This window comes from Epinephelus moara, chromosome 1, assembly GCF_006386435.1.
Source record: "Epinephelus moara isolate mb chromosome 1, YSFRI_EMoa_1.0, whole genome shotgun sequence".
In the NCBI taxonomy this organism is placed as follows: Eukaryota; Metazoa; Chordata; class Actinopteri; order Perciformes; family Serranidae; genus Epinephelus; species Epinephelus moara.
Window position 1 is genome coordinate 42,297,504 of NC_065506.1, and position 23,458 is coordinate 42,320,961.

The 23,458-nt window shown below is 42.2% G+C and overlaps 1 protein-coding gene across 23 annotated transcripts in view; it reads left to right on the forward strand.

Annotated features, from left to right (window-relative positions):
* The first annotated feature begins 1,035 nt into the window (after positions 1 to 1,035).
* madd (MAP-kinase activating death domain) overlaps positions 1,036 to 23,458 on the forward strand; it is an 83,268-nt gene continuing 60,845 nt past the window's right edge. For 5 of the 23 annotated variants that reach the window (XM_050042107.1, XM_050042216.1, XM_050042132.1 and 2 more), the window contains exons 1-7: positions 1,040 to 1,502; positions 11,992 to 12,209; positions 13,827 to 14,468; positions 17,796 to 18,099; positions 19,257 to 19,388; positions 20,539 to 20,652; positions 21,316 to 21,396. In XM_050042107.1, coding sequence (XP_049898064.1) covers positions 12,151 to 12,209; positions 13,827 to 14,468; positions 17,796 to 18,099; positions 19,257 to 19,388; positions 20,539 to 20,652; positions 21,316 to 21,396 — 1,332 coding nt within the window. In that variant the 5' untranslated portion in view covers positions 1,040 to 1,502; positions 11,992 to 12,150. Of the gene's footprint in view, positions 1,503 to 11,991; positions 12,210 to 13,826; positions 14,469 to 17,795; positions 18,100 to 19,256; positions 19,389 to 20,538; positions 20,653 to 21,315; positions 21,397 to 23,458 lie in introns of all 23 variants that reach the window. The other 18 variants (XM_050042140.1, XM_050042167.1, XM_050042176.1 and 15 more) reach the window with 11 other exon arrangements.

Consider the following 23,458-nt stretch of genomic DNA (forward strand, 5'->3'; position numbering starts at 1 on the left):
ATAATGAAATGGAAAGTAACCTCCGGCTTTTGCCATCTCACGGGACCGTGTGTGAATGCTGTAACGCTCCGGCGTTGTTTCGGGCGTGGAGGCTCCGTAGGATCCCATGATATCCATGGCGGAATCTCTGAGTTGAGGCCGGTGGCCGGATGGAAGATATTCCACGGGGAAGCGCACCTATTTCGCGGACTTTGAGCGGTGTAAAATGCCGTGGTAGGCCGAATACGCAGAGGACTTCTGGCTCATTTCTCACTCACCAGCGACTCTCGCCATACTGCCAGGAGCGGCATAATGTAGGGGCTGGTCTACCTGGGCTCAGCTGATCGAGCCATCCCACTGGCCGATAGCACCGGTGGGTGTGTCTGGAGGTGAGCAAGCCATCAGCTGACTGTCTTATAAAAAAAAATATATCTAGAAAATATACAGGATCGCCACACTTTATACATTGGAAAGCAGAGGCAACAGTGAACAACATAGATGAAAAACCTGGCCATTGTTGTTGTTTTGATTCCTCCAATCTTTTATTACCGATTCCGATTTTGTAAAAATAACGTGATCGGTGCCGATACCTAATGTTAATATATATTAGAAATGAACCATAAAAAACCCACAAAAAACAGCAACTACACATGATTGCAAAGACCAGCAAAGACATACCGTGACATTAGCATATAGAGGATTGTGTACTTTTTGGGCCCCGTGGCGTCAGTAGACGGACCTTGTCGTTTTAATTCCACTTTGGGCAACTATGTAAAATTGTCTCCAAAGCCCGATGCTGCTCCTGGGGGCTTGGCTTCCAGCAACAGTGGTATGGTGACTTTAATGCAACGGAAGAGGGAAAGGGGGAGTGCAATATTTAATGTTATCAATAGCACCTTTAATAATAATAATTATAATAATAATAATAAAATATTTAATAAAAAATTTAATTGCCACTGTAGTTAATGGATGCACAGTTTGGGGGTGGTGGGGTGGCCCATCAGATCACACTCGGGGCCCCAGAAAGTCTTTGCTCGGCCCTGTCAGGCGTTAAAACACTGTAAAATACTGCAGACTGTCCACACAGATTATTGAGTGAACTATAGTTACCACAGACACACTAACGTTTCAGTCCCTGTGGAGAGCATTAAGCGGTTTTCGCCAGGCTTGTTTGTCGCTTCCGTTAGGTCTCAGTATGCGGAACTCCCTGCAGACTGATGATGATGAAGAGGATGTTGTGAAGGCAGGTTGTAACTGACTGAGCCACCCGTTCATCGAGCTGAGAGGCGGACACACACTTCGCATCATTTATTTACGCTGCGAACCAGTCACACGGAGTAGCTGCCGCCCATTTCAGCCGCTGTTTCCACTCCTGTACCGTGAACCCAAGAAAAGAGGGCTGAATCGGGACAAACAGCGCTGCCTCTCCCCCTCTGTGACCGCGGAGGGCACCCACCACCCAGGCCGTCATCAGCAGCTGGTTTCGCAGCGAGCGTTAGCGGCTAACCGGCTAATGCAACCAGGTAAGGATGCTCTTACTCCACGTCTTTCCCCTTTAAACCCACCAACCTCACTTGTCTCTGTGTTATCTGAACTGTTTTCTGATGTCGCCAGTGTTGTTTCACGTTTAAACGTTGTTTAAATCAAGAGATAAATCGGCGAAGCTACTGTTAGCGGCTAACGTCAGGTAGCTAGCCTGCTAGCTAATCCATCCATGACGTAGAAAAGCATAAAGCTAGCAGAGTGGAGGTGAGAGGATGCATCTTTAGGGGTGAACAAATAGGACGTGCAGCGGCCTGACAGCTGTCACACATACACAAACAGGACAAGCTACACGGACAGCTCTCCTGGAGCTACCAGGAGGCGTTGGCATCGCCTTGTCACGTTTTTTACTGTGGATATAATCCTCCTTTGGTCGTGTGTCGTTACTCTAATCTCCACAGTTAGCTTGTTAGGTCAGGAAGGTAGTAAAATACATCTGATATCTAACGTCAGCACCAACTGACACCCCCTGTAATAAAGGTGTGTTATGTAAAGCCATCACGCTCACAGCATCGTTTTGCTATTGCATTAATGAGAACAAGTCTAATAATGACTGTACAGCACCTTTCATACAAGAAGTGCTTTACAATAAGGAACTTACATGCACCGACTGAGTCCTTTGCATGAAAACAGATATACAATGAGCATAAAAACAGGGACAGCATGCAATAATTATTGTAGAATAAGACAAACCTCACCTGATAATGTTAATAATGAAATAAGGAATGCATAATATAAGATGGAAAATAAAATCCACATAATAATGATAAATAAATTGGATGCATAGATGCAACAAATCAAGTAAAATGAATAATAGTAACAAAAAAATAATAGTAATTATTACAATAAAAGAAGAGCGGCTTCCAACACAAACACCACTGATGACATAAGGCTGTTGATTTTATTGTAAATTGATTTAAGTATCATGACATTGGCGTACAGAGATAGTTATCAGTATCAGCGAGGCAAAGAAATAGCACAGAGTGAATAAACTGACTGAGTCCTCCATATTAAAACAGATATAAAATTAACATAAAAACAGGTATTGAATGCAATAATTAATGTAGAATAACGTAAACCCCACCTGAATGCATAGATGCATAAAATCAAGTGAAATGAATACTAATTATGATAATTAAAGAAGTGCATCTTCCAACACAAACACTGACTGACGAGATAAGGCGGTTGATTCTATTTTAAACTGATTTAATGACCATGACATTTGAGTACAGAGATAGTTATCAATATCAGTGAGGCAATTAAATAGCACAGAGCGGGGGCGTCAGTGGCTTAGTGGTTAAAGCAGGCGCCCCATGTACAAGGCTGTTGCCGCAGCGGCCCGGGTTCAAATCCAGCCTATGGCCCTTTGCTGCATGTCACCCCCCCCTCTCTCTCTTCCTCCTTCACACTTACCTGTCCTGTCCAATAAAGGCAGAAATGCCCCAAAAAATATCTTAAGAAAAAAAAAAAAAAAAATAGCACAGAGCGAATAAACAGGGCGTCTACGATTCAGCTTTACAACAGTAAGGCCTTAAAAGTCATTAAACAGTCTTAAATTTGACTTTGTGAGGTCTGAACTACTACAATCATTTAATTTATTTTCATGGAAACGAGTTAAGCCTTTCTGTGTAAAGCTCCACATTTCTAATGTTACAGGTCTTTAAAGAGAACCCTATAAAACTGTTATTTTACGTCATACATTTACCTGTTGGCAAAATGTAGATTGACTTCACTCACTCTAATAACCATATTCCTACGTAACACTTACCTCAACATACTACTTACCTGCTTAAATAATTAACACATGATTTGTCCAAAACTCTGTCCTAAATTTGGTGAAAAGGTGTCTTGAACAGATCTTAAGAAAACATTAAATTTAACTGTCTGATACCTAATATTCTAGCACAAAATATTTTAATATATTGTATATATTTTGATTTATATATATAGTACAATGTTTTTCCTCTATTTTTTTTTAATCACACCACAAAAATATGAGAAAAGTCTGTTCTGATACATGACATATGATGTATTTGTTATTTAAGACTATTTAATTATTATCAGCGTCATTGATCCTGGAGTAAAATTTTACTGGATGTCAATATCTGTAGAGACAGCCCAATAAATCAATGACAACACATCATTTACAGCACACTGGAGTCTCCTCGCTGAGGGGCAGGATCTCCTGTGTGTCTTTCAAAATACAGATGGAGTTGTGAGATATTTTAAGACAGAGGTGTCGGTGTATTTATTCTGAAATACAAACAAGGTATGCGTGTCATCTTTGTTATGTAATGCACATTGAGTGAGCTCCCTTCCTGTTAGCTGAGAAAACGTATAAGCTTGCCACGCTCGAGCTTTGTGTGACAGCTCACATGATGACACATGACCCAACTACCACTGTGACAACACATGAAGTGAACCTATAGGATTGATTGTGTGGTTTTTGGTGCCAAAAATGGGGTTCACAATTTATAAAAAATCAGGGTACTTCGTCAGTGTGAGCCTGGAGATGCTCAGGCTCATTTTGTGCTTAACAGCTTTATTGACGCGGTACCAAAAAGTTCTCGTAGCTGTTCAGCCGTAAAACAGTGTACAGTTTTTTCAGTAAGAAAAGATGTAATCTAGAGGTGAGAAAGCGATGATCAATACTTTTTTAATCCACACCTCATCCCTCTGAAGGAAAACTAATTCAACAGAGCCTTCTCCGTCATCACCACCACTTACTGCTGTTCACTGTGACTGGCAAGAAATGCTGTCCATGTTGGAGGCCTGTGAATCATATCCATCTCCTCCAGTCTCTGTGCTTACATAAGCAGCAAGTGCCGCCCTGCAGACCACTCTGACCAGATTCATCTGTTGTGTTAACCTGCATCATCATCTCGCCTTTGAAGATTACACCGTGTTGTGGTGATTCTTTTATCTCTCTTTTTTTTATTTACTGAGAGATAAAAACAAGGTTCACTACCAAGCTTGTTCATTAAACACAATCAGCAAAGTGGTGTAGTCCTTCCAACCCTCATCTAAAAATAATGCTGTGGTCGTGTATCTTTGTGCTGGATGAGTCTGCCTCCTGCTCTGCTTCCAGCTCTGCTGCTTCATAAAATAGCCATTTTGGCTTTGCACCAGGAAGCATTCATGTTGCCAGACCTGCACGTCGATTCATTGTCCTGATGGTTTTGCAAGATAAAGAGGGTTAGATCTGTATTCTGCATCGGCCTAGCCTTCACTGTTTGAATGTATTATGTGGTTACAATCAATTCCTCTCTGTATCTAGCCGTTGGTGTGAGAAAGGTTCGAGCCGTTATCGTGCCGTCTTTGTAGAAACAGCTAGAAAAGTGCGAAGAACTAGTTAAAAAGATGCAATGTTTCAAGACAAGGTTCAGCACCAGTCTCTCAGAGCAGAGCAGATACACTTGCTCATGTAAAGTGACACTTTACTTTGGTCTTCGTGTTCACTGACATTCAGACGTAAGTAGCAGCGTGTCAGGCTCGCAGTGTATTTGAATAATTTCCCCAAATGTGATGAGTGCTGACATAAAGCTGACTCAACAAGGCATGTTTCAACCCATAATGCAGTACTGTCTGAACTGAGCCTTGTTATGGCGCTGCACACATCATATTCTGCTGCACTGGAGAGTGTTAGTCAGCTTACTCATTCCCTGTGTTAACCCTGTCAAGTACGGACCAGCTTATTTTCCTCCCAAACATGATAATATATTCTGTAACTGAAGTGGCTAAACTGTGTTTTAACACTAATGTGTCAGTGACATTAACATAAGGATTCTCTATTTTGGATCTATTTGATAATTAAGTCAAAGTTTGACCATTTGATGGTGTCACGCTCCGTTAAGATGAGTCCAGTTTTGTATTGTGCCCCTCTGTGAATGGCTCCTCTACTCACAAGTGGGACTATTAGAGATAATTAGACCCATAATGCATCTGAAGCACTCTGTGATAAAGTCACCCCCGATGTCTGCTGGACGCAGCTGTGGCTGTGCCGTGGCTGCTGGGGTTAATGACAGTCTCTGTCAGGATGTGGGACTGTGGAGTCGCACTTATGACTTAACATGCAGTCCATTTGTCTGCCCTGTTGTCTCTGTGTGCCTGCTCTGTTTGGCTCTCATCTCTAAGGTGTGGAGTTTACTTGTGAAACGTCAATATTAAGTAACAATTATGGGTGAAACGACACATTGATCTGGATCGATGTGTCGATTCAGTGATCAACAATCCAGTATCATCGATGCAAAGTGAAAAACATCAGTACATATCGTCATCTTTAAGATACACGTTCATTTTTAAATTCCCATGGCACATCCGTGTCACCATTTCTGTCCAAACTCACCTCCTAGAAATGAGGATATTTACTGATAACGTCTCATTACGATCGCAGGCCCTCGAATTAAACTGAATCAGAATCATATCATGCCAGGCTTTGTGACATCAGCAAATATCGTATTGTTGTCCAAGAATCAATATAATATTCTATCATGATTAGTGTTGACATTCATGGTAAAAATAACCGTCTCAGAAAATACAACAGTTTGACGGTATCACGGTATTACAGAGTTATTTTTATCCGTCAGAATGACCTTGAAAGGAATGAAAACAGGAGGATTATCTCTAGTTGAAGAAATGTTTTATTACTATAATTCAAACTTGAAACTATTTTTTTAATGGAAGCATATTCTCTGTCCAGTTTAAGGCTGGGCGATATGTCCTGATATCCCAATATTTTTATGCTATATCTCGATATATGATATATATCTCAATATTTTTAAATCTCCTCAAAAGCACTTCGCCAATGCTCAGACTGGGAGACAAAATCAAACATAATATTTCTGACCAAATACCTGCTCTGATTCAACAAAGTTGTATTGATGACTGTCGTTTTTTTTCAATAATCATCAATGATTTGGATTTAATGGCTAATAAGGTTAAAGCAATCATTAGAACAAATGGAAAAGTGTATTAAGATCATACATTTACATCACTTTACTGTAATGCAGCCTTTAAAACAAGGGAAATAAACCTTTAATGCCATATCACGATACAACGTTATCCAAAATCTCAGACGATAGATAGACTCATATCTTGATAATGACACAATATCTTCATATTGCTCAGCCCTAGTCCAGTTGCATTTTTTAATACACGGTATTTCAACCGTTAGTTGTCATATCATGGTATACCTTGAAACCGGTATACCACTGCAACCCTAATAGTGAAAGATAAGCCCCTTTTACACTGCCAGATTTTTGGCAAATGTTGGGCCATTTTGCCGGCAAGCTGCGAGCGTTTAGACACACAGAGCCTGATTGGCGAGTTGATCTGAGGTGCCCAATTTTCCGCCTCGTAGGGTAGACATATTGGTGGAACCTTTTTGGTTTAAAAAGACCGAGGCCCCCTTCCGCCACGGGAGGGGCTGTTGATGACCTGTGGGAGGAGCTGACACCACACTGGCGGTGGATAAACAGGAAACAGCTGATAGCAGGAATGAGCAGCTAGTAGCAAGAGGGAAACACAAACCTGACAGACACTGTAAAGATGAGCAACTGGGGAGACAAAGAATTGTGTGCCCTCCTTGCTCTCGCAAACGAAGAGGCCATTAACCATCAGATGACAGGGACGGTGAAGAACGGGCCAACTTATGAGAGAATCGCCGAAGGACTGACCAGCCGCGGCTTCCCTCCCATGTCACTGTTTACGTCACACGCTGAGCTACACGTTTTGTTACTTGCTCATGCCCCCCATTGCCCCGAAAAAGGTGCATTCTGTATAAACAAAAGTAGGCAGGCGGCATTTTGCCGCACTCCCCGATTTTGTTTTTTATACTGCCAATGCTGAAAAAAGACTGATTGGGCTTTCCTGCAAATTTGCACAATTCCTATTTAAAAAGGGCTATAGATGACACTTAAGAGGTTGCATCAGAGGTTGCCAAGGTTTTCATGTTCGTATATCCAAACCACTTTTGCAACAATATAGAAAATGCCATCTCTTTTTCGATGCAGATACAATTTTAAACATACGTATATTCAACCATGTGGTTCTTAATGTTTTTCTGTTTTAAGGGGCAACTGATCTCTCATTATTTGAAGTTTACAGCTGAAGCTATTGAGAGAGAAACTTTGGCAAGTCCATAACAAATGAAAGTTAGCAATAAAACATAAAATCTTGAGGCTTCTTTAACATACACTGCCTCTGAAATGTATCCATCAGACATTGACACTGGTGTGGAAATGTGACGCTGCTGCTCAACAATGACGCAACCATGTCTGATAGATTCAGCACACAGCTCCTATAACAAGCGCTGAAACAGGAAACTGTGTTGTGTGCACAAGGTCGTGAAATCCAATGTAGCACTTGTGTTTTATGTCAAGATAATTCTGAATCTTTAAATCTTTATTTTTATGGCCTTTTTTTATTGAAATCAGCATACATATATGCAGGTAGAATGAAGTTTAAAGCCACTGCAGACTTATGATCATATAAAATATGGACAATCAGTATCATTTTTATCTTTTACTGTGGATCTTATTTGCATGTGATGGGAACACTCCTTTTAAACCTGGCACGTTGTCTACTTGAAAACACGGTGGAGTCTTTTCCCCCCTAGGTTACTCTTTCAGTAGGAATGCACAAATGGCACAGTATGAACCACTGGCTAAATTATACATCCATTAGCTTATCAGTGCAGGACTAACAGCCTTTACAAGACAGTGAAATACTGCTCTGTGCATGGTGCTCTGTTTGTGTTTCAGGGTGGAGTTTCTGAACGTAGCGTTTGTTGGTGTTAGAATAAATGCTGTTTGCAGTGATATGACAATGTAGGTTTTCCTTTTCATCAGACATGTATTTCAGTTTCTAATTTAGGCTCGTCCTGTCACTGTCGTCCTGTCACTGTCCTGTTTTAACACCTTGGGATTTCTTTTTCTATATGTATAATGTATGAAGTAAAATAATCTAACGTGTGTGTGTTTGTTTCACAGCAGTGTAAGGCAACAGGAGTCAGGTTTTGGTGCTCGTCTGCTCCGAATGAAAGAGCAAGGACTTCTTTGTAGAGCCGCCATTTTGTAAAAACGTTTAACAATCATGCTGGGAGAAATCTGTTGTAGGAGAGACTGAGATATCAAGTTCTGCTCTGACTGTAGTCCTAATAAGCCAGATTTCACTGCAGACACAATATGTTCTTTGTGATGAAAATGCCCATTGTTATGCTCTTTGCATGCTGTTTACATGGCTGTGCAGCAGATGTGAAACACAGAACAGGCGTAGATGTAAATGAAGCAGGATGAGTTTGATCCTGGCTTCCTGTGTGGGGGAGTGGCAGGTTCCTTATGCATATCAGTATTATATCACATTATAGCAGCAAATAGTGTGACGTGACATACATGTGGGAATGTGAAAATAAATGTTTCTGCAAGTAGGTTTAGGCAAATGTGTTAAAGAAGCTGTACACAGCATTCAGAGCATTAATATACCAGCAATGTGTGTAAAGATAAAGTGGGGTAATGGTGTCCTGAGCAGAGAATGAAGTCACGCTCCCACTGTGTATGCTGTAATCCGAGCTTCTCTGGCTTTTGCTTTGGTAGCCGGACAGGCCGTTCATGCATGTTTGTTTTCTTTATGTGTATCCCTCATATGGCAGTTACTGCTGATAACGGCGTCCCGACTCACCGTGGCGGAACAACATCCCAACCGTCTCCTCGTTTGTTTGTTTTTTATATGGAATGGCTTATGCATCCTCATCACATGTGCGGTACACTCAGAGCGCTGCTCCTTTGACATGATTAAACACCAGTGTTGTTGGCGTAGCTTTGTTTGACTTGGAGCACGGACGACTTGCTCGCAATGTCCTGTCACCAAAGCAGCGGATATATTATTTTTTATGTCATCAGGGAATAGCCGTACAGCTGTGCTTCATGTTTCCACGTAGGATATTATTTTCTATCTTGCTGTGAAGATTACAGTTTCTTGTGGCGTCCTGACTGTGAGAAGATGCTAGACTAGAGCTGAAAGAGGCTCCATGGTGGCCGGCCATCTGTAGAGGTGCTGGTTAAGTTTGCTGCAGTTACCTGTCAGTCAGTCACAGGGCCGTGAAGGGTACTTATTCCACCAAGCCCCCTAAGCTGCTTACTATTACCAGCGAGCCTCTACGGAAAAGTCTTTATCCTCCGACAAAAACAAGCAGCTGAAATAATTGTCATGAGAAATCGACACTATAACACTTTAATAGGAATGTTCTGTGCATTTCTGAGTCCACTGTTTGGATGGACGCTTTTAATACCTTTCTATGATGTGGGGTAAAATGTAGACAACATCATAGTACACTGGAGATGCTGACGTAAGCTTGTCATGTCTGACATCTTTTGTGCTCCGCCAGCTTTGTCTTATTGTCAGCCATGCACCCTGTCTGGTAGAGATGATCATTCTAAGTGCGTCAACATGACATGATTGCTTATGTCTTTGTTTTCTTGCAAACTAAAATGTAGATGTGACATTGTCAGTGACATTTCCAGCAGACGTACAATGCTGTTTCATAGCAAGAAAACACTTTACAATATCAACTATCTCTGCCGTGTTTAATGGCTTTTTATCCCAGATTCACATTTTTCACAGTTGATGATCCGTCAAACCAAAAGAAAATGAGCTTCAGTTTAGTCTCTTCACTGGCAGTAGCCTCAGTCAACCAGAATGCAATGCAATTACATTTTTTCATCTTTGCTGATGCATCGTTGGCAGCTGGTGAAACAAAGCCACTTCCTTGACGGGTTATTGGTCATGTGTTTGAACAACCAGAGACAGCACAACACAACGTTGTTCTCTGTCAGCTCTCATGTTTTCTCAATTGAAAAATCTCTAAAATCTGAAAGAGCTTAGTAGATTTCATGCCTCTCTAAACTTGCCTGTATGAATCACCTACTGTCATGTGGGGTTGAAAGACTTGTGTAATGATGTTAATACTAGGGCTGCTCCCTGAAAGTTGAAGATTTCATTTATCACTTAGGGACCCCCTTAGTCAACTGAGGGGCTTTCACACCTAGAGTTCGCTTGCCTCAGTCCAAATCAGGGACTAATGTTGTTACAAAGTTGTATAATTGCCAAGTGTTGGTTCGTGTTCTCACGGCAGCATTTACAAGCGGACCAGATCAAATGCCTTGTGTGAGAAAGCTGCTCTTGATTGGTCAGAATTTCCATGTGGGTAAAATCCAGGAAGTAAACAAAACATTGAAGAAGAGTACACTTGCAAGATAAATGTGACACTTTCTAATGTCACAATGGAGGGACAACTACGCAGGTTGATTTTAGCGCTGCTCATCGTGGACTATATTGCTGTCATTGTTCATTTTAGTCAAACCATACAGTTTGAAAACGAGGCGCGGCTCCAACTAGAAAACAATGTTTCGATGCATTGGATGTGCTGAATGTGCATATTAAGGCAGTACAGGAGGAGGTGCACATTAATAATCCTTCAGGACTGTAACATGCTCGTGTTTAACCCAAACAATGTGTCATGTGACTGCAGTTGGTTCAGATCCAGGTCGGAACACCTTCTCACCACAAACCAACAACCGTGGACCAACAGACGGAGACCACCTCTCCAAGAAGGTCTCGGTCCGGTTGTTTTGGTGTGCACCTGACTGCGATTGCGGTGTTCACACCTGCCCAAACGAACCACACTTAGGGGGCAAACAAACTTGAGTTCGATTGAATCGAACCAAACAGGGCAGGTGTGAAAGCACCCTGAGATTCCTTTAAGTCAAGCCGAGCTACAGAGTAAGCACTCTTTGCTTTCATGCTTCTCTTCGGTATGGACAGCTGCAACCCCACGCCCAGGGTGAGACTGAGTGAGATGGAGGCAGCTGCTCAGAGGAGGAGAGGCTTTGCCTGGTCAGGCTCTGAGATAACGCTGTCGTCTGCCTTCTGGCATTTGTTTGATATCTACAGAAGTGTTGGCAAAAAATGCTGCACGTCTGATCTGTCATTAGTGTAGTTAGCCTCCATTAGTTCTGAGGACTTGTGAACATCACTGTCACCCTGATTATTTTGCCGAACCTTATCTAAACTCTCAAACTCTAGGCTATATGGGGGAAAAAAAGGACGAATAGTCGGATATGCATATTAATTCTGAGTTGGGTGCAGCCCTAGTTAACACTTACAAACAGAGATAAGACAGGTACAGGGAAATTGGAGGCTGCTTCAAACGTAGAATGGTATTGCATACAAGTTATTTCTAGTTCTTGACATTTAAAAAAAGTCAGAGTATAAATCATGCTGCCATGTTTAGCCCACATTTGCAACTCTGAAAGATCATGAGGTTTGTTGTATGCAGTGGTAATGGACCAGATGTCTTTAGTATTCATCCACATTGTTTCTCTCTGGTTTACATCCCAGTGTTTATTTAATTGTGGTCATAGAAACACACCTAAAACAGAATTTCTTTCCCTCCGTCTTTTTCTTGTGTTACAGGTTTGACTCCATCGTTTTCTGACCCGTCACAATGATAAACAAGGAGCTGTGTTTCAACTTTACACCTGAACTTTCCCAGATGTGATGGAAAGGCAGCACTGACTCAAGAGGGAACATAAATCCTGGATGCCGTGACACACAGGACGTGGTCAATCCAAGATGGAGAAAAAGAAAATGTGCCCTCGCCTTCTCGACTACTTGGTGGTGGTCGGAGCAAGGTAAGAACCTAATCTGACCTAAGAAGTGGTCTTGGTTTTGAGTAATATCTGAGCTGAGTAACGTAGCTATGGTGTTATTGCTTCTGAGCTCATGATGGCCCTGTCAGACCACCTATTGTACGATTTAAAAAATTGCACAGTTTCCTTCATTTTAGTGACACCATGTGCTGGTGCTATACAGTAGGTGATGTTGCTGGAGAGGTTCCAGCAGAAATCTGCAGGGTAGTCTTTGCAAATCAGGTCACAGTCCTACTTTACCCACAAAGCAGCGTCCTCACAAAATGACTGTAGGTGTCAGCACACAAAGCACAACCGATAGCTTGAGCCTTTGCATTGTGCTAATTAGCTGTTTACCTCACAAGTATTGATACAGAGGAGAAGTCAACTTTCCATGATTAATTTCCTTGAGTTGTACACATCCAGGCGCAAAGTATGTGTAAACCACTTGATGTCTTGGCGTATGATAGGCAGACAAACTGGACTTCCTGGTGGTTAAATCATCTTCCTCTTTTACTCTGCAGACACTCAATAACACCTCGCCCTGAATGCCTCTTGCATTGTTGTGTAGCACTGTTGTTGTTGGTCTACATGCACGCTAATGACTGTGAGTGGAACATTTTAGAAAACCTCATTCTATACATTCATTAGTTTCACTTTATTAACACTTCCAGGTCATTGCTTTGGAGTTGATGCCGCAGTTATTCCCATATGATGCAGCATGCATAATGAAGGATAGTAGCACATTGTGTCAGCACAGAGGCTGCAGGGGAAAAGGATGATTCACATGAGCACAGTGAAATCAGAGAACTGTCCAGTCGGCCACTGTTATTAAGAGTAACTCACTGAATATCTCTACTATCACTACTGGATTATGTCGGGATGTAAAGGTTCTGAGTAGCAGCAAACCACTTTATGCTATGCAGAGATATAGTGGAGTAGTAGCGTCCTGAGCAGAGAATGACTCCCTCTGTGTGTGCTGTAATCCGAGCTGCTCTGTGGTTTGTTGTGGTACCTGGTCTGGCTGAATGTGCATGTTAGTTCCTTTGACTGTATTCCACCTGCTAGCTCATTGCCACCACTCTGCACTGCGCTCATACGGCAGTTAAGCTGATAAAGCTGTCCAGACCCACGATGTCATTGTGGAAGCGTTACACCCACGCTTTGGTTCCCTCGCAGGTTAACACTGTTAGCGTTGTTGCTCGTGCTGTTAGCACCATTAGCTGCTAGCCACTGGTTCAGCCACCTCCATGATAAGAACCGTGTGCAGACAATCTGAATCAGGCTCTGAATCATAGATCTGCTCTGACAGTCATATACAGGTGCTTTAAGTGTAACGCCTAAAGGAAATTCCACAGTTGTTGTAGGATGGGAGTTTTATGTTTACTTCCCCGACCAGATTTTTCAAACCAGTTCTTGGAATTGAAAAGCTAACTAGTCACTAATTGCCTCTGTAACCACTAGATGACATCAGGGCTTTGTTAGCCATTGTGTTGTGTTGTGTAGTGATCAAATGCCTCACTTATAAAATGCTTCCCTCATCACCTAAACACACAGTTGGTAACTTGGCACTACAACAGCTTTAAAAACAACCCACATGTTTGTCCATCTCTCCTACAGGCAACCAAGTAGTGACAGTGTGGCCCAGACACCTCAGCTCCTCCGCCGCTACCCGCTGGAGGACCACCACGACTTCCCGCTCCCACCAGACGTTGTGTTCTTCTGCCAACCTGAGGGCTGCCTAAGCATACGCCAGCGTCGGGTTAGCCTTCGTGACGACTCCTCATTTGTTTTCACGCTGACAGACAAGGACTCAGGAATCACCCGCTACGGAATCTGCGTCAACTTCTACCGCTCTTTTCAACGAGGGCATCACCGAAGTCGTGGGGACAAGAGCGGCCACACAGAGACAGCAACACAGGCGGCGGAGACCGCTAGTGATGGGTCTGACGGTGGTGGCGGAGGTCCTGCCTCCACGTTAGCTCCACCTAACAATGCTGAATCAGCACCGCTGCCCGCCTCCGGAGAAGAGAGCGGACAACCAGGGGCCGAGCTAAATGCCAGCAAGTCCCCACAGCACAGACGGAGCGCTGCTAAGGTTGCAGCCAGGAATCGCAACAGCACGCTGACCTCGCTGTGCATACTCAGCCACTACCCCTTCTTCTCCACCTTTAGGGAATGTTTATATATCCTCAAGAGGCTGGTGGACTGCTGCAGTCAGAGGCTAACTCAGCGAGCTGGGCTCCCTCGCGCAACCCAGAGGTGAGGCTTAAGATTGCATCATCAGCTGTATGTGTAGCTCGTCTTTGTTGCTGCCTTATGATGGTGGTGCTCACTAAAACATCCATGTACTATTTTAGATGCCCCGGCTCATGGCTATTTTAGTTTAAAGGTTCAAAGTTCTTTGGTCCAAAACAAACTTTGTACACTAAAAATACCACAATCTGGTTGATTGCTATGAAAATTCTGAACACATTCATGCTTGCCAGATGATCACGCTAATTGCTTTTGACACTCCATGACCTTTTTTGTTGTGCCACCCTTCGGCCAAATGTCCACTATGATCACAACTTCACATAGTTGGGCAGTTTGCCATGAGTACGTTCATATTACCAAGGGCATAAAACCTTTGAGTGTAATGAAACCATGTCATTTATTTCACACCATCAGTATTTAGTCCAGGACCTAGTCAGTACGATGTATATGTTTTGCGGATTATTACCAACTTTATGGGCTCTAGGAGGCTGTGGTCGGTAAGTCTTGTTCAGAGTCATAAATCTATACATGAACACCTATAAATTATTTAAAAAGAATGCAACGTACTGCCCATTAACACAAGAAAATTAGGTGGATACAGCTCATTCTTCATCATCTGTCAGCTGTTACATAACATCATTGCATTCGTGCTTGCATGCAAACATCAAGCTCATTTTTTCGCTTCAGTTTAAAATTTTCAAGGCTTGAAAAGTTTACAAACAAATACGACAGATTTGTTGCTTTTACAGCGCTCCCGCTGATGTTTTCTGCAGTGCCCACTGCTTTCTTTCTCCCCCATCTGCTTCTCTCATCGTCCACCTGTTATGTGTATGTTTGTGTTGCAGTATTAATACAAGAGCTTTTGTCTGTGGCTCCATGCAGTTTTGCAGGCCATCTGCAGCTTGTGTCATGTTTTCACAGTGCGCTTGATGCTATCACACTCCACCTCGATGATAAATAATGGCAACCAAAATATTCACAGTGCATTTAAAAAGGTTTTCTATTACAGCAAATATTATTTCATGCTGTGCAGAAGGTTCAGCTGAGGTGTGAGGAGAGTTTTTAAGGATAATAGATGTGCTATAATCATGTATGCAAAGTAGTTTCTTTTAGTTTTGTTCAGTTACATATCTTGCATTTCTGATACTTGAGCTACTTTTTGTCATGGACCCACTCTATAAAAAAGATGAAGGTAAAACCCTTAACCAGAAAATAAAAACAAAACGTGTGTAGGAAGCTGTAAGCTGCTTGGTATACCCACTGTATACATTAACGTCATGAAGAAATGGCATTTAGCACAGTATTTTAAATGTAAGACTTGAAGCAAAGTGTTGATCATATTATATGTTGATATTTTCCGAATCAACCACCAGGTTTGATTGATTCATATTTTATTTAAAGCCAACACAGCTGCATTTGTTGTTGTTCTGTTGCCATGGGTGACACGATATATTGCAATTTTGGAGTGGCAAAGTGTTAATTAGGCTGTCACTTCACGCTGGCTGAGGCCCAGCAGGACTGTTGGTCACCCAAGGTGCATATGTTTTCCCCACAGTTATTTATTTATAGCTGTAGAATCAGTGCATCTTTCATCCTCATCATTACAGGATGGTGTTAGAACGTCTAATACACAGTTAATTGCGTAACTTCACATTTTTTGGTCTCGTAAAATGCTACAGCAGATCCACATATCATCAATATAGATCTGTGGTCCCTCTGACAGCCACGAAAAGGCCATTCAAGCCAAAGGCTGGACAGACCTGAGAATCTATTTTTCCCCGACATGGTTGGTTGAAAAGTGGCGTGGCAGTGACAGAGAAGGAGGAGAGCCATTGCATAATGGCTGCGAGCGCTTTGTGCCATGGCGGCTCTGACAGATTGAGGTCTCTGGCTGCCTTTGGGTAGCAGCTGCAGTTGGTGGGAGGGCTCCAAAGGACTAATGATTTATCTCCCTCCTTGCCACACACACTGAGTATACACTCTCGAGAGGGTTTATTGACACCGTGTGTGTAGAGTGGAGGGTTTTCACATCAAAACTTCGATAATTGCTTAAGAGCCTCTCCTGTGTTTTCGATCTGTAATTTCATTGGGTGTTTACTGAGACCTTGTGGTCGCTGTTTGCCGCAATAATAAGTATAAAATTAAGTAAGCATAATAAAGCCAAATTATGTTATTCATCTTGTGTTATATGTTTAAAGCCACTACAGCTGCTGCCAAAATGATTAGTCTTTAAAGCCTTGTTTCCACCAAGCAGTCTGGTTCAGTTCATTCAGTTAGTCACACATTAGAACAGTTGTTTTTGTGTGTCCACTGTCAGAATTTTTGAATGGTATCAATAGCACTGCTCGATTCTGTTCTGTCTTTCGTCACCCCTCAGTTGAGGTACCAAGCACACTGATACGATGCCTAAAAGTGGAGCTAGAAACACTGCAATCCAGTGATTGGTTGAGAGAATTGGCACTCCTGCTTGACAAGGACCCGCCTTTTTCAAGTATTTCGTCGAATATGGCAGAGACGTTGTTTTGTTCTAGAAATGTTGGCGCCCAATAATGAGGTGCAGACGTTCCTCTGCATCGTCGGAGAGGAGGAAATGCAGCAACAGCTGAAGGGAGCAGAGGCGTGGCTATTACCATCTGGTAACAACCCCGCCCACATTTAAGAGTTCTGTCCGTAGTGGAAACGCTAAACAGATCTAGGGTTTAGGTACATGTCCGTACAGCATACGTATGGGTTCTAAGGATACTATACCAAAAGTGTTTGTCGGAAAAGTGCTCAAGTTTATTAAACAAAAATGCCAGATACTCCCCGATTCCAGTTTCTTATATTTGATGATCTGTTGCTTCTCTCTGTTTTATATATCTTTAATTTTGGAGCTGTGGTTGGACAAATAATACATTTGTGTAGGGTGGGCAATATTGAGAAAATCAAATGTCATGATATTTTGACTCAATACCTCGATATTGATATTGCAACAATATTATAAGGCTGAATTTAACAAAATATTTACACAATGAGACTTTTGTAATGTGGATATACTGACTAAGGCCTCAATCACACAAAGCGTTTTGCAGGTTACAAAACATGAGGTGTGCCGCACTGCGTTTTTTTAGAAAAATGGAATGCCACTAGAAAAAAAACCCCACTTGCTGCGCCTTTTTATTGTTGCCAGGCAACCACATATTCACCTCCTTATTCTAACTGTCCCGTGTAATCAATCTATCGCTTATTTATTTGCATTTTATAGATCAAGAGTTGAAAAATAATCTGCAATGACACAATAAAATAATTTAAAAGAATCGCTCTGAATGTACACTCTATTTTTGTCCTTCCCAGGGACACCATGTGGCGGGTGTTTACTGGGGCGCTGTCGGTAGAAGAGAAAGGCAGCCAGCTGCTGGCGGATCTGCGTGAGATTGAATCCTGGGTGTACCGGTTGCTTCGTTCACCGGTACCAGTGGCAGGTCAGAGGCGTGTGGATGTGGAAGTCCTGCCCCATGAACTCAAGCGGTCACTCACCTTTGCCCTGCCTGACAACTCCCGCTTCACCATGGTCGACTTCCCCCTGCACCTGCCCTTAGAGCTGCTGGGCGTGGACGCCTGTCTTCAGGTCCTCAGCTGTGTCCTGCTAGAGCACAAGGTAAGGACAGACGCAGCAGTGAGTTCAGGATGCAAACTGTTTGTTGTCAATCATCGCTTGGGCCTGTCTCCTTTGTATGAACTGTATGTATATATGGTATATATATATGAGACCAGGAGGAGATGTGTGTGGTCGTCTTCATCTGCAACCAAATCACCAGTGGGATTTTATTACAGAGTGGGAGAGAGGACAAGCCGAGCTATATTTAGTATGTTGTGATTGGTCAGTGGTTTCCTCTGGAGTGCAGCTGTGTGTCCTTGCCTTGATAAAAAAACTTTTTTAAAGACCTCCCGAGAAATACCCCGAGTGACCTTCATCAGACATTTTCTGTTAGATGTAGGCTCACTGAAGCCATTTCACTGCAGAGTGGACAAAGCATGATGGGTAAAAAGAATGACTGTAATAAAGGACTCTTCATCTCTGTCTTGAGAAGCATTAGTAGGGATGTAATAGAAACCTTGTTTGGCTGGTGCTGGTGTTCTGTTGCTTTTGGTTTACTGTGACACTGATACATGGGTTCATTTGTAACGATCTTCACGGCTTCAGTCCCTGCTGTGACCATGATGCTGGACAGTTCCTCTGCTTTTCAGTGTTTCTCAAATATTCAGTTCATCAGGGCCACCGAGAGATGTTTCCCCACCCAAGCTCAAAACACAGATTGATGATAAAGTCTCCCTGAATGGGGTCGACCACTGAAAATAAATCCTCTACCTGTCGGAAATACTGCTGTCCTTTATATATCCATTTTGGGTTATTTGAAGATGAATTCAATACATCATTAAATTCAGTCAGGCTGAACTAAGTGCTGCCTGAAAGCTTTCTGAGTGACTTCCTCTCAAGCACTTTGTGCTGCCAAATGAATTTTTCATAAAAGCTCAGTTTTTTAATATTGCTGTTACGAATCCAAGGCAAAATTGGGGCGTTCAAAGCTTTGCATTACAGACAAATAGAGGAAATATGGATAGATGAGACAAATAAGTGCATGGCAGAGCACCAGAGGAAAACGTAAACTAGGTGACTGTGTGTCTGTCTCTTTAGATATGACAATATGAGCATAACAGGGCAATAAACACCCATCACAAGGTTGTATTGAAATCTATGGAGAAAACAAAGTTTGTAATGTTTGCATCTTTTTCATGTGTCTTTTTTTCCTTTAGGTTATTCTTCAATCTAGAGATTACAATGCTTTGTCTATGAGCGTCATGGCCTTCGTGGCTATGATCTACCCTCTGGAGTACATGTTCCCTGTCATCCCCTTACTGCCAACGTGCATGGCCTCTGCTGAACAGGTAAAAACCAATCACTTATTCAAGACATACATTCACCGGCCACTTTATTAGGTACACCTTGCTCGTACTGGGTTGGACCCCTTTTGCCTTCAGAACTGCTTAATTCTTGGTGTCACAGATTCAACAAGGTGCTGGAAACATTCCTCAGAGATTTAGGTCCATATTGACATGATGACATCACACAGTTGCTGCAGATTTGTCACCTGCACATCCATGATGTGAGTCTTCCGTTCCACCACATCCCAAAGGTGCTCTATTGGATTGAGATCTGGTGACTGTGGAGACCATTGCAGTACAGTGAACTCATTGTCATGTTCAAGAAACAAGTTTGAGATGATCTGAGCTTTGTGACATGGTGCGTTATCCTGCTGGAAGTAGCCATCAGAAGATGGGTACACTGTGGTCATAAAGGGATGGACACGGTCAGCAACAATACTCAGGTAGGCTGTGGTGTTTAAACCATGCTCAGTTGGTACTAAGAAAATCTTCCCCACACCATTACACCAGCAGCAGCAGCCTGAACCGTTGATACAAGGCAGGATGGATCCATGCTTTCATGTTGTTCACACCAAATTCTGACCCTACCATCCGAATGTGGCAGCAGAAATCCAGACTCATCAGACCAGGCAACATTTTTCCAATCTTCTATTGTCCAGTTTTGGTGAGTCTGTGTGAACTGTAGCCTCAGTTTCCTGTTGTTAGCTGACAGGTGTGGCACCTGGTGTGGTCTTCTGCTGCTGTAGCCCATCTGCTTCAAGGTTGGACGTGTTGTTGCTTCAGAGATGGTCTTCTGCAGACATTGGTTGGAACCAGTGGTTATTTGAGTTACTGTTGCTCTGACCTCTGGCATCAACAAGGCATTTTGGCTCACTGGATATTTTCTCTTTTTGGGACCATCCTCTGTAAACCCTAGAGATGGTTGTTTGAACTTCAGCAGGTCGTCTTCACCATGCCTAAATGCATTGAATTGCTACCACATGATTGGCTGATTAGCTACTTGTGTTAATGAGCAGTTGAACAGGTGTACCTAATAAAGTGACCAGTGACTGTAGTTCAAGTAAGTCGATGATTCCATGCCATTTTTAATTGCACATTGCTGTTGTGGTGACATTTAATCGTGATTAACTGGTATGTTTTCTCCTCCCTGCAGCTCCTTCTTGCCCCCACTCCCTACATTATAGGTGTACCAGCCAGCTTCTTCCTCTACAAAGCTGATTTCAAAATGCCAGATGATGTGTGGCTTGTGGATCTTGACAGCAGCAAGGTCAGTACATCAGTGTGGTGTTCTGCTCCTCCTTCTAATTTTGTTTTTATGTCTCCACACTGGCGGCAGCCGTGGCCGGAGGCATTATATTTTATGGTTGTCTGTCTGTCTGTCTGTCTGTCTGTCTGTCTGTTCTCGTAAACACAATATCTAAACTTTGCTTGAGGGATTTTTTTTATTTTATTTTCTGCACAAATGTTCATTTGGACGAATGAAATGATCAAAGGTCAGAGATCAAGGTCGATGTGATCTCACGTCTGTCCCAAAATATTTTCTGGCCATTAATCAACACTTTAATTCTGGAAAAGAAGGGACGACATTTCATTAGATACTGAATTGGTGACATTAATCTTGGGTACCCACCTTGTTGATTGTATGGTATATCTTCTGTGCTGATCGATGGAAAATGTGTGTGAAGCATCTGTGATATAGAATGTGTAGCTTCTTTGCTGCACCATTGATATTGGAGCATTGTCTGTTGTCATAGCTAAATTAGAGCCAGGACAAACATGGATGTGAACTGCTACTTGACCAGTTGGCAGGGGAATACAACTGCAAGGTGGTAATTCTAGTTTGATGATGTTTGGATGAAGCTGACAGAGATCTACTAGTTCAAACCTTTATTCTTTATCTTAATATAGATTTTGTTTTTTTTGTCTACAGGTTATAGCACCCACCCATGCAGAGATTCTACCACCTCTTCCAGAGCCTGAAGCAGGCGAGCTTAAGAAACATCTTAAACAGGTACTGTCTGTGATTTGATCGATTCGTCTTTAATTTTATCAGTGTGATATTTTCTGGTTCTGCTGCTCTGTGGCAGCCAGAGCTCAGTCCAAAACCAGTGCGTCTACCTTTCACATACGGAGCCACGTGAATCCAGGTGCTGCTCTGGAGCTGACCTGTGATGTTTGCTCCCAGGACTGTGCTCTTATTTCCATGTAAAACTTCTCTTTCAGCAGTGAGAAGAGTAGGGGCTTCCTTCTTCAACACAGTTGTATGTATTGTCGATGAGTGTGAGAGCATTTGAAATGGGTTTTGTAGTGCATTAACACAAAAAATGTTCTTTTTTTCCTGTTTTCTTTGCATGCTCTAGCTCTTGGAGGTAAAATCTGATCCTAGGACCCTGCTACTTAAGCAAAACCTTTAGTAATGCTGGTAGTAACTAACTTGCCCCTGTAACCTGATAATCTAACCTAACAACAGAACCTGGTTCTGATTCATGGGAACACCTCACATTTTCATACCTCCACGCGTTTAGCAACATCAATCACACAAAGGCCCTTCTTACGGATATGATCACGATGTTCGATTATTAGCAAATAAATGTTGGCCATGGCTACACTTTTATTCGTCATTGGCTGTATAATCAGGGAGATGGTAGACAGCAAACAGGATATAATTTAAGTGGATGAGAGCAGGACGGTAACATTGGGTGAAGCCAGCAGAGTTGAAATATTTTAATTTTTTGCCGTACGACAGAATTGACAACCAGATGTTAAATAGCTGCTTCACAAAAGAGGAAAATGGAGGCAATCTGTACGTTACTAGAAACATTACATTAAATAATAAACACAAAATCATTTTTTATATGTTTTATTTCATTCTTTATTAACAATACAACATCACCATTCCACACACAACATATCGTCGTGCGTGTTTTGTTTTACCGTCCTGCCATCCTGTTAGACTGTTTGTTTTTTCCATGCCGATCAGAAACAAATGTTTCTTCTCCACAGTCGGGCTCACAAATGGCAACAATGAATGTAATGGTTTTCCAAGCTTTTCTACGAACGACCCACACATACTAAACTCGCCTAACCTTCACCTTTTAATCATAAATGAATATGACACAGGGGTATCACTAGTCCATCACTTTCAATAATAATAATGTAGTTTAATATGAAGGATTTTTTCAGGACGCCAAGCTCAAAGCTTCAAAGTCAATCTATCAGGGTTCCTGCAGATCCTTAATAAGTCTTGGCATTGACTTAATTCATCTAAAAGTAAGTCAGCAGTTGGATTTAAAATATCTTAAATACATTTTTCAAAAGTCCTAAAAATGCTAAGATATGGGAAGTAGGATTTTAGAAATCGTTTCCCTAACGTTGCAGTCTAGAGTCTCAAAATATTTCGAACTAATATTGTTTTTTTAGATAATTTACCAAATGCCTCTTGCAGAGGGAGATCAGGATAGTGGAACCAACAACTCTATGTTTTTTGTTTCTGGCCGGGATGCTCAGAGCAGAGGATTCACGATCTGCTGTTACTGTTACTGTTCCCTCGATGACATTGGGAATTGCAAATTCAGTGAAAGTTGACTATACTAGCCCCGCAGCTAGCCTCACTTCCTTAGCCGCATTTGTTGGTTTGACGCCTTCAGCTGTTTCCTCGTTTTTTTCACAAGCCCTGTTGGTTTTGGATTTGGACACAGTTTTGCAGTATTGTGACAAAAGTTGTGAATGATAAAGATGAAACTTGAAGGGGAGAATCTTAAAGTTGCGAGAGGCCAAAGTGGAGTCTGGTGAAAACACGGCTACTCCAAAGCTCGCTAGCCATGCCCCCCTCTGAAAGTTGCCTGTTAATCAGGATTTCGCAGCATGGCTGAAACCAGTAGAAGGCAATACATACAAAGCTCTGTTTATTTTATGCAAAAAGTTTTTCAAAGTCAGCACGATGGGAATCAAGGCAGTGAAATCCCACGGCACTATGAGAAACATAAAATCGTTAAGAAAACTCACCAACAAACGGTATTTCCAAGTTCTATTCTACTCTCATGTCGCCACGAAATGAAGTCTTACTTGCCTTA